Source organism: Typopeltis vanoorti, chromosome 6, assembly GCF_054136105.1.
Source record: "Typopeltis vanoorti isolate ZY-2024b chromosome 6, IOZ_Tvanoo_1.0, whole genome shotgun sequence".
NCBI lineage: Eukaryota > Metazoa > Arthropoda > Arachnida > Uropygi > Thelyphonidae > Typopeltis > Typopeltis vanoorti.
In genome coordinates, this window is record NC_143554.1 from 131,898,941 (window position 1) to 131,911,430 (window position 12,490).

Consider the following 12,490-nt stretch of genomic DNA (forward strand, 5'->3'; position numbering starts at 1 on the left):
ATGGCCTTACAGGAGAACTTGAATTGATTGCATGGATAGGCAGAATAAGCGGAACTGTGAGTTCAATGTTGCAAAGTGTAAGGTTTTGAGATTTTGTAAGCAACGATGGGATGCAAAGTATACACTTGATGGGGAAACTTGAAGGAGGTAGAGGAGATGAGAGATCTAGGGGTGATGGTGGACAGGTACCTGAAATTCAGGGGCCACATTGCACAAGTTGTGAAGATGTCACATCAGATAATGGCAATGATGTGACATCTTCACAACATGAGGCATTGATCAGGCCTCATGTAGATTACTGTGCACAGGTTTGGTAACTGGATTTTCATGGTGACGAGGATATGTTGGAAGGGATCCAGAGAAGATTGACAAAGGTGGTCAGTAGTCTTTGGAATGTGAAGTTATGAGGACAGATTGAGAGAATGTAAGTTGCAAAGCCTCATGAACAAGAGAAAGAGGGGGAGAGATATGATTGAGACATATAAGGTAGTCAGGGGTTGTTATCAGGTTGATATGGAAGAGATTTTTCATTGAATGGGAGCAGGGGTAGTACAAGGCCATTGCTGGAAACTGCATAAGGAGGGTGTGAGCAGAGAAGTGAGGAGAAGGTTCTTTGCATGGAAGTGGTTTGTGAGTGGAATGCATTGTTTGAGTGTGTTGTGAATGTAGACATATTGAATCAGTTTAAATTGTGGTTGGATGAGCATTATGTGCAATAGTCTATACCTTCAACGATGAGTCTCTGACTCCATGGAGGTCAGATGTTAATAATAATAATAACTTTACATTTACTAACATTGAATTAATAACCATTATGGTTTGCCTGCACTTCCGTCCTATTCAAATCACGCTGTCAGTGCTGTATAGCAGTGGTGTCTGTGAATGTCCTGTCTATCTTTGCATCATTATCAGCAAACAACTGAAGATCTCCTGTCAGCCCCTTTCCAATATCATTAATGTATGCATTAGCCCCTTTCCAATATCATTAATGTATACATTAAACAACAATTGTACCAGGATTGATCCTGGAGGCAAACCACTAGTCATCTTAAATCTGGCAGATTCACATCCCCCATATCTGATACCTGCCCATCAGCCACTCACTTATTGAAGCCAATAGTTTATATTCCAATCCTAATTGTTACAAGAAAGAAAAATACTAAGAGCAAAATCCAGTTATTATTGAAATCAAATGCTTAAAACGTGTATAATAACAAAACTTAATAAATGAAAATTATGTAACAGTTTTATTGCATGATTTGCAAGCACATGATGAGAAATATACAAACAATTTAACTGAAGGATGTCCATAATTAACAAGCGATGAACAACAGTTAGGATGACTCCTTAATTTTTTAATTCAACATAAAATATTCAGAGAATAACACATTTTAATTTACAATGAATTTCTTTTAATATATATAAAGTACAGAATTAACTAGATTCGTTGCTTTGTGCTGAAGACAGATGATGAAAATCTGCTTCAAATTCAGGAGCCATTTTAATTAATATTTGTAAAATGTAAGGAACCCTAATTATGCTCTGCAGTTTATTTGAATAATATGATCAGATATTTCTAAGCAAAAATAATGCCAGTCAAAAAAAAAAACATTACTATTTTGTAGACTAATGCAGATACAAAATCATCGAGGTTCTGAATTGGTTGAACCTTTTGTTCAAACACATTAAGCACTTCAGAAAAAAATATTCGGCTGCATCAGACATTTCATTACACTGCTTCACTTATCTTTTTGCATCTTTCATATTTTAGTGTAAAGATAAAAACCTTTCAAGAAATTTCTACTTTCTATCTGTTAATTATTTCTAAAAACTGAATATCAACTTTCATTAAAAACTATCAATGTCTGATTTCTAATTTTAGCTACCACAGACTAAGCTGAAAAGTTTAATTACAAAATGCTTCTTATTCTTGTAAAACAGCATAAGTACAGCTTTCTTACTTATAAGAAAATAAACTTTACTGCAAAACATATTTTAATCTGGGCTGCTGCAAAAACACTTTTTTACCAGAAATATCTGATGAGAGTAAACTGTTCACAGTTATATGTTAGGTGCCAGTGATTCCCAAAGATATACATGGTACCTAACTTCGTGCATCATATGTAAACTAGACCTATTAAACCTCTGAAATGGTGCAGGCACTTTGTAGCAAAACATCCTTGTTCACACTTCCCATTTCAACTGTAAAGTTTTTGCCAAACCTTGTGCTCTTCTGCACACAAATTGGCATAGGAGTATATACATATCTGTGCTGCACTGTACAGCACACAGGATATCGCTATAAAATTTTACACACACACACACACACACGCACACATATATATATAAATATACAGTAGAACAAAATGATTTCAAATATTGATACAATCTTCTATTCAGCACATATGTGGAAATCAATTTGCCACATTTAAGGATGGTAATTGGCCACTGTATATATTTACACAATTATCATTAGCACAGTGGACAGTAATCTAAAGATATATTTACTCTATTACATTGCATATTTCTTCAAAGGGACATATACACATGCACAGAGATTCGTGCTTTCCAAGTTTGGTTGGTTAACTATAATTTTTTTTCTGTGTGCATATAAAAACTTCTGTTAATCCTGCAAAACTAGCCAAGTAACAATTATTACTGAGAGTAGAAAGATAACTGTATATTTAGTCAGTTTTTAAAAAAAAAAATGATTCTTCACACACATACACTGACTAGTTGTTTCTTTTGCATTGCATCATGAAATCACTTAATGTGTCTTTAGTGAATGCTTTATTCTGCTGTTCACTTAGGAATCACAGGCTTCTTTGTAATTTTAAGAATATCCTATTGCAATGACTTCACTTTTTTTTAATCCAAGTAGTATTACTTCTCTCTTGTATCATACGTGGTTCACCTGTTGCTGCAGCTGCAGCTGCAGCAGCAGCTGCTTCTCTTCGCTTTCGCTGCTCTGTTCCAGCAGCAACATAGGAGAAAACACAGAGGACTGCATAGCATATCTGGTCAGCCTAAGAGAGAAAAATTAACATAAATTAAGCATATAATGCTGTTTATATTTTTCCTTATTATTCTAAATTGTAGAATAATTTTAAATACTATATTAATATAAGTTGAAATGTTGGAAACATTAAAGAACTCATGACAGAGTAACCATCTCTGTCTCAAATAAAGAATGCTAATTAGAAACTAACAAATAACAAGGCAAAGAGTGAAAATAATATTGCAGTGGAACTTCTAAAAATTGGAAGAAAACCCTTGACTGAAATTGATGAACTTATCAAGTTAATATGGAAAAAAGAAGAAATCCCAGTGGATTGGAATATAGCTATATTATGCCCTATTTTTAAAAATGGGCATCAAATGATTACTGCTATTGTTGCTATTACAACTACATAACTATAGAAATCTCTCTCTCAGTGGCGATGGATACTTGCTAAAAATTACTATCTACACTGATCTAGAAAATAATTCATGTATATGCTTCGAACATTACTGGAGGCTATCAGTGTGGTTTCTGCAAAAGAAAGTCAACAAGTGGTCACAATTTCACACTTTAAAAACTGTTAGAAAAATATGAATTTGATAAAGAATTTCATTTAATATTTGTGTGCTATAAACAGGCATATGACAGTATAAATCAAAATGCATTATAGGATGCAGAAAGATATATTTTTTAGAATAATACTAAAGTCTATAAATATTATACACCTATGTAATCACTACACCTCTGAAAGGTATGTTTTCTATAGGAATATTTGTCAATTAAATAACATCTGGACTTTACCAAGAAGATATTTTCTTACTGACCTTGTTCAATCTAGCATTAGAAAAAAGTCATTAGAGACTTTTTCCCGATGATTAATGACTCATTAGAGTCATTAACAAACAACAGAGAATGGAAATGAATGGGAAGAACATCCTATTGGTATTCTGATGATATCATTATCCTTGGAGACTCCTTGTCAAGACGTTATTACAAACTACATCTAATTTAATTAAGGCAAGTAAGCGTACTTACTATGTGTCTAATCATAAACCAGAAAAAGGCTAAATATTGTGTGTGTATTTCAAGGACCCATCAAGATTGGGTCACTAACTCAAAGTGCATAATTTTAAATACTAGGAGTCAACATTAGCAGCTACAATTATATTCATCATGAGACACAGGAAAGAATTGATATCGGTTGTGGATATTTTGCATTCTTATAGCTCCTAAAAACATGATATTATCACCAAAATCTAAAGAAAAACTCGAAGTTATCTATGTCTAATATTCCAAGGGTTTGTTTTGAGACCATTGCTATTTAACTTGTATGATGATGTTGCTAGGAAGGGACTGACTGGTTATATGTTGTTTGCAAATGATGCAAAATTAGTAAGAACTATGTTGCTTTACAAGAAGACGTAAATAGACTGGGTGAATGAATTTAATAGAATGGGAAGTGAGTGGGGTACCAGTTCATTGTTGCAAAGTGTAAAATTCAGGAAGCAGGGATGCAGAGTGTAAAACTGGTGGAGATATCTTAGTGGAAGAAGAGGAGATAAGGAATTTTGGAGTGATGGTGGACATGAACCTAACATTTAGGGGACAGTGACATGTAGAAGTATGGAGATTATGGTTCTGTTGTATAAGACCTTCATCAAGTCATATATGGATTACTGTGCACAGATTTTGTCTTTTCTGATTTTCAAAAAAAACCATCAGAGATAATTGACTAAGGTGGTTTTGGTCTCTGGAATATTGAATATGAAGAAAGATTGGGGAAATGCAATTTGAAGTCTATTGGATAGAAGGAGGAGGAGAGGGAGAGATATGATAGACATATAAGTTGGTAATGGGTTATTACCAGATTAATATGGAAGAGGATTTTTATAGAATAGGGGGGGGAACAGGGAAGAACAAGCGGTCATCACTGCTTGACTGTGGTGAGTGCAGAGATGGTGAATGTGTTAAAGGCATGGTTTGATGAAATGTGTGACAGTGGGATCTTCCACAATGAGACTTTGACTCCATGGAGATCTGATTATAATAACTTAGAAGATTTGTGAAATGTGATCAACAGATTTTAAAACAGAGGACAAAAGAGACATAACAGATTAATTATTACATTTTAAGGAAAGTATTGGGAAAGATTTTTTTTAACTATCTTACAATCAAAATGTTGAAACTGTATGAATGAAGACATAATAAGGGCCTAAAAAACCTGTTTCAAACACCCAACATTTGATTTATAGGAATTATTATCTGCTCCACATGTTTGGGGGTAAATAACCAGTTAATCAAATAACTGCTTACAAATAGAACTGAGAAGTAAAGACCTGCAGGAAGACATTAAATAAGATGGATGGATGGGTGAAAGACCTAAGACAACTACATGAACACTACTCCTGATAGAACCTATTATAGAGATAGATAGAGAAACGTGGTGATGGTGGTATTAGACATAACTAGTCCATTAAACTATTGAAAAAGTAGAAATAGTATCAGTCTAAGTGAATGTAACAGAAACTACATATCGAAAAAACAGTACTGTTATAATCTTCTTCTTCTTCTTCTGCAGCTTCTCCAGTGGGGTCACTGTTGATGATGAGTCTCCTCCACATTTTCCTGTCTTGGGCTGTCATCACATCCAAGTTCTTCATTCTCAAGTCCTCTTCTACCAGCTCCCTCCATCTCTTCTTTGGCCACCCACGCTTCCTCCTTCCTTGCACATCCATCTGCATGACCCTTCTTCCCACATATTCGTCCTCCCTCCTCATCACATGACCATACCATCTCAACCTTGCCTCCTGTATCTTCGATCCTAAGTTCGTAACTTTCACTGTTCCCTTCACATAGTCATTTCTCAGACGATCCTTTCTGGTCATACCGCACATCCACTTAAGCATTCTCATCTCTGCTACTTCCATCCTGCTGATGTTATTTTTCCTCAGGGCCACAGTTTCTATAGCATACGTCATAGCTGGCCTCACTACTGTCCTATAGATTTTGCCTTTCAGATTGATCGGCACCCTCTTATCGCATAACACTCCAGCCATCTCCCTCCAGTTCCTCCAACCCGTTTGTATCCTGCATCCCACTTCCTTCTTAGCTCCTCCATCTTCTTCCACTGTTGAACTTAAGTATCTAAAGTCCCTCACCTTCCTGATGACATTTCCTTCCAGCTCCAGATCTGTCTCCTGGCCACTGCCCACTGTGCAACACATATACTCTGTCTTACTTCTGCTCAGTGTCATACCTCTCTCTCTTCCAGTACGTTTCTCCATCTTTCCAGTTTAGTTCCCGCTTCTTCTCTTGAATCTGCACACAGCAAGATGTCACCTGCATACAACATTGTCCAAGGCGCATCTTCTCTCACCTCCTCCGTCACCACCTCCATCACAATGTTAAACAGAAACGGACTTAATGCTGACCCTTGATGCAAGCCAACTGTTACCTGAAAACTTTCTGTCTGTCCCAGACAGGTCCGAACACTTGTCTTCACATTTCTGTACATCTGCTGCACCAACCTGACACATATCTCAAGAACCTTCTTCTCCCTCAGACACCTCCAGACTTCTTGCCTTGGCACTCTATCGTATGCTTTCTCCAGATCAATAAATGCCAGATGTAGCTCCCGTTGTTTCTCTTGAAACTTTCCATCATCTGCCGTAACCCAAAGAGGCATGAAGCCAAATTGCTACTTTGCAATCTCCACCTCCTTCCTCAATCTTCCATCAAGAACCCTTTCTAGGATTTTCATTGTGTGGGACATCAACTTTATTCCTCTGTAATTTTTACAGTCTTGTGCATCCCCTTTACCCTTGTAGACGGGGACAAGAGTACTCTCCCTCCATTCCTCGGGTATATTTTGGTCCCAGAGCAGGTCAATTCCCTCTTCCCCCAGTGCCTTCCATGCCTCCACTAGAATCCTGTCGGGGCCCACCAATTTTCCATTCCTCATCCTCTTCATGGCCTCCATCACATCCATTCTACTGATGTTCTGCACTATCCCCTCAGAAGTCTGCCCATCTTCTCTGTGAGTCCTTGCATTGTCCTCATTCAAATGTCCCTCACAGTATATTCTCCATCTGTTTCTTATGTCCACATCCCTCCATAATACTCTTCCTTCAGCATCTTTGATCTGCTTCACATGTAAGATGTCCTTTGCTGCTTTATTTCTACATTTCGCTAGTTGGTAAATTTTTCTCTGTCCTTCCTTTGTTTCTAATTGATCATACAGATCTTGATATGCCATGGCCTTTGCCTGTGCCACAACACTCTTGGCTTCTTGCTTTCTCTCTCTCTCTCTCTGTACACCTCTCTGTCCTCTTCCATTCTTGACTCATCCCACTTCTGCTTTGCCTTCCTCTTAGCTGTCACTGCCACTTGTACATTATTATTCCACCACCAACCCTCCTTCTGCTCTCTAATCTTTCCAGATGTCTCACCAAGTACCTCGATTGCACAGCTCAGGATTACTTTTGAACTATGTTTCCACCAATCTTGTACACTTTCCAGTCCATTCGAAATCCTCTCTAACACCCTCTCCCTAAAACGATTCTTCACACTCTCTTCTTTTAAGCGAAACCACTTAATTGTCTTCATCCCATGGCTTCCAGAGGTTCTTATCTTAGATCTTATTTTAAAGTCTGCGCACAGCAAGTCAGTGTTGCTGCACCACTTGATCTGTTGCAATTACTTTACAATTTGTCACAACCTCAAGATGTTTTCTTCTAGTCAAAATGTAGTCAATTTGTGAACTGTTGTTACTACTCCTAAATGTTATGAAATGTTCTTCCCTCTTGTAGAAAAACGAGTTCACAATTGCCAGATCAAACGCTACTGCAAAGTCCACAACCCTCTCTCCATCCTGATTCATCATTCCCACTCCGTGGCCACCATGCACCCTTTCACAGTCTCTATTCTGTCTCCCTATGTGTCCATTCAAGTCTCCTCCGACAATCACCATCTCGTTTTCTTCCAGTTCCCTAATTTCTTCATCTAACACGCTCCAGAACTCATCTTTCTCCTCTGCTGTACAGCCAACTTGCGGGGGCATATACACATAATATGACCACCTGCTCTTCTCCAAGACCAAATTTCATTCACATGATCCTGTCGTTCCTTCTACCCACTTCCAGTACTTCGCCCTTCATTCTGCCACACAGCACAATTCCTACACCATTTCTTCCCTCATTATTCGCTCCAGAGTAAAACAATTTATATCCATCTCCCAGTTCCTTTGCCTTCCCCCCCCCCCCCTTCCACCTTGTCTCCTGCACACATAAAATGTCCAACTTCCTCTTCCTCATCATGTCTGCCACCTCTCTTCCCCTTCCAGTCATGCTTCCAACATTCAGTGTTCTCACTCGCAACATCCTCTCCACCTGCTGGGCTCGCTTCTTTAACCACACCTGCCCTTGATGCGGTAGCCCTCATTCACTTCTTGCAGCTGTAGGGCATTGTGGCTGCACGTTGCTTAAGGGGTACGCCCTAGTCCTTTTATCATTTTCTCTTTGACTCATATCATAGCTAGAGCTGGCAGTGAAGTTTCACGACCGGATGCCCTTCCTGACATCAACCCTCGCCATTTATCCAGGCTTGGGACTGGCACCTATTGAGGCTAGCTTGCCTCCTTCGGTGGCTGCATAAGACGAAATGACTTAGAAAGATAGGAAAGATTCACTCCTAGCCCTCGAATACTCTAATAGCATCAGAGGGAAGGAGCAAGGAGAGGAGAAAGACGCAAAGAAAAAAGGGGAGGGACCAGTCTACAGAATAATATAACAGACGTATATTACATGAAGGCATGGTCCAGCATCTGGTACCTCGGGTTTGCCATGCCTGTACTCACTAAAGTGAGCCCTTGAGGTTAGTACTGTTATAATACTAATTAATATTACAAAGAGAGATCTCATTATATTATCTAGAAAATTTTTCAATATAAAACATTAAAAACAAATTTCCTAAGCGTTCACTTAAAGTCAACTGACTATGCTGGATTTCAAAAATAAATGTGACGATTACACACTTTCCCTTAGCAGATGTTAGTGACCATTAGATCTTCAAGAGGTAACCTCCTTCAGCAATACAGAGTATGCATTGATAAATAATTTATCATAACAAATGATTGTGGATCGATTACCTTGCTGGATGGAGATGGGACTTGGGTGACCAATGCAGATCACATAGTTGAGCTATTTAAAGATCACTATTAGAGTGTTCCATCCTGGTACATCTGGCTTTATTCCTAGAGGAATAACGAGTGATGGAGTGTTAGAAGTGAATGCAGAGAATGTATTCTGAACACTGAGTATGCTAAACGTCAGGGGGGGGGGGGAATAAATGGAATTTTTCTATATTTTAAAGGAATGTGCTCTGGAAGTGACAGTGTCATTAACTTGGCTGTTTATTGAAATCTTGTAATGGGATAATTTCTTCGATTGTGAAAGGAGGATAAGATAGTGCCATTGTATAAAAGTGAATTTTTTGCTGTATTTCTTATATAGTTGTTAAGATTTTGGAGAGATTGGTAAGAACTCATATAAGGAATTCGGCAGATGAAGGAAATATTATTTATGCAGGCCAGCATGGATTTGTTAATTAAGAGGCATTCTTGTTTTAGTAATCTGGTTGCCTTTTACAATAGAGTAACAAGGGCACTGGATGAGGATGACAAATACACTGTCATTTTTTTTTGATTTGCAAAGGCATTTGACAGGGTGCCGCATTACAAGTTATCGCGTGGTTAGTAAACTGGATTGGTAACTAGCTTTCAGATAGATATCAGAGAGTTATATATGGGGGGGGGGGGAAGACAGCATCAGGGAATAGGAAGGTTACAAGTGGAGTTCTACATGGAATAGTACTTAGGCCATTACTGTTCAATTTGTTATGTTAATGATATTGTTATGGGACAGCAGGGAGATATTCCGTTGTTTGCGGAAGATGTGATGCTTGAGTGGGTTATTAGTAATAATGCCAATATTTTGGCTCTTCAAGAGGATTTGAATAAGTTTGAAAGGTCAGGAAATGAATTGAGATATTAGTTTAATGCAACCATATGTAAGGTTTTGAAATTTGCGATCCACAGATTGGATGCTTAATACTGATTTGGTGGAGTTACACTGGAAGAAGTGGAGAAAGCAAGGTATCTTGGAGTGATTGTAGATAGAAATTCAAAGTTCAGAGGACACTGGCCACAAGAGATAAAAGGATGGTGGTCCTATTGTATAAATCTTTGATTAGATCATATCTGGATTTTTATACCCATATCTGGTCACTGGGATTTGAAGAGGATAAAATAACCTAAGCAAGGATACAGAGACTTAGATGGGGAGGGACATGATTGAGACATTTAAGCTTTTGAAGGGTTATATCTTCCTAGCAATGCATCAGTGGCAGACAACTGAATGTTTTCCCCTTAAATCACTTCCTATATCACTTATGTAAAAATTAAACAGCAGTGAGTGTCCTGTGTTACACTACTAGTCCCCATCTTCTCCTGTAGCTAATTCCTCTATAACCTACACTTTGATTTCTGTCTGTCAGCAACCCTCTTATCCAAATCATCACCTATATGGCATCCAATCTATTTGATTGGATACCATAAGTTCCATGAAGCTTTGGCCTCTGTGGCCACATGTCATGCTTCTTGCCTGTGTCTCATGCTGCTCATGGGCTTGCTGATGACCTTTTTCTGCAACTCCTGCTTAATGATTCTACTCATCTAACTCCTATTTGATTTTTCCTCCCAGAGTCAAGGAATTTGGATGTATAGCCTGATCTTGCTTTCTTCAAACACCCCTTGACTCTCTCATGCTGATAATCATATATCAGTTTGTCATAATCACTTACTTTGAAATTGCACATCTATCCCCCCTTAATTAAAAATTCTGCATGTGTGGCCAATATCCCAGGTCAAGACCACATGATTGCTCTATCTATTCAGAGGCAGTGTATGGCTGTGATACTACCACTAGATCCAGCACTCTTGAACCTCAAGCCTTCTCTTGTCTCAAATGAACTGAATCTGGTAGTTTTCTGGCATTAATATAAATTAACTACAATACTCTCCTTCCTCCTACACCCTACCTCTCACCCTGTATTGATTATTCCACGAAAGTTAAGAACCTGAGAACTATATTCAGCATCATAGATCATTCTTCCACTCATCATTGCCAAGATGCCTGCACTCAATCTTATCTGCATCCCTACCTAAACAAGCTATTTTCCTAGACCGTGCATTTCTGAACTCTCACTGAACAATACTTTCTCAAGACACCTGACTTGAAATCAAATCAAATGTAAACCATCCACCTTATATAAGTCCTTTCATCCGTCAACCTCACTCTACACATCCACAAACTCCACACCTTTCCTCCTGCACAACTTATGCATTAATTCCTTCATAGACTCATATCAATAGGAGTAAGAAAATTATTTATATAGTAGTGGACTACAAAAAGTCCACTACTGGAAAAAGAAAAACTAGTTACTATCAGAAACAAAAAGTTCTATTAGCACATGAAGCAAATGAAAAAGAAGAAGAACCATTAAAACAAAACTTTCAGATTAGCTAAGAAATAATTTTGGAGCTTCTGTAGCTCAGGTTTAGTTGGAAAGACACAGGTTTGAATCCTATCTATGATATAAGGAACCTTTATCAGATGTTTTCAATCAAATGGTGAGTCAGCTGGTCCCATGTGGAGGTGGAGGGTTTTTCTTCCAGAAACTTAGGAGAAAAAAAAATAAATAAAGGAAAACTGGCTGGAAGAATACACACTGTATACATACATAGGATACTATGGGAATAAGGATCAACCTTGCTATTCTGTCAAATTTGGTTTCAAACACCTGCATAGTAAATGCTGGCCTGGTTGGCCGAATGGTTAGTGTATCCGCTTTCCAGCAAAAAGGCTACAAGTTCGAATCCTGCCGTGGGCATGGATGTTTGTGATTGTCTGTGAAGATATCAGTGGTGGTTGTCAGTGGTGTAGATGATGAAGGTAGTTGCAGTTGGCGAATTGGTGGAGACAGAGAGTTGTAGAGTAGGTACCCTCCCTTAATGAGTCTTTGGACTCCCTGGAAATGTTAATAATAATAATAATAGTAAAGTGTAGGTCTACATTTGAGTGTAAATCAGGAAGAAAAAAATAATTTTAATGCTATTACTCTAGATATGCATAAATGATATCCCAGTAGTGTGGAATGCACTATTAAGTTGAGGAATTGAAGAAAGGTACAAGGACAGCAGCTATTCCTGGAAGTTACATAAGGGAAGCAAGGATGTGATGTTGCATTGCCACTAGAGGGTAGAAGGTGCTACACATGGTCATTTCTGGTGCCTACAAATAAGTTCTTTTTGAAAGTATTTAGCAATAATTAGATCATTCTTTCTGCATTATCATTTATGAGTGTTTGTTTAATTGTAATGGTTGTGTGCATAATTGTGTGTTTTTCAAAGCTTTATATTTGTTTTATTGTATG

At 38.0% G+C, this 12,490-nt stretch overlaps 1 protein-coding gene across 6 annotated transcripts in view; it reads right to left on the reverse strand.

Annotated features, from left to right (window-relative positions):
- Positions 1-1,228: 1,228 nt before the first annotated feature.
- Rab3-GEF (Rab3 GDP-GTP exchange factor) overlaps positions 1,229-12,490 on the reverse strand; it is a 1,186,669-nt gene continuing 1,175,407 nt past the window's right edge. For 5 of the 6 annotated variants that reach the window (XM_090394443.1, XM_090394448.1, XM_090394444.1 and 2 more), the window contains one exon: positions 1,229-3,026. In XM_090394443.1, coding sequence (XP_090250569.1) covers positions 2,900-3,026 — 127 coding nt within the window. In that variant the 3' untranslated portion in view covers positions 1,229-2,899. The remainder of the gene's footprint in view (positions 3,027-12,490) is intronic. The other variant, XM_090394446.1, reaches the window with a different exon arrangement.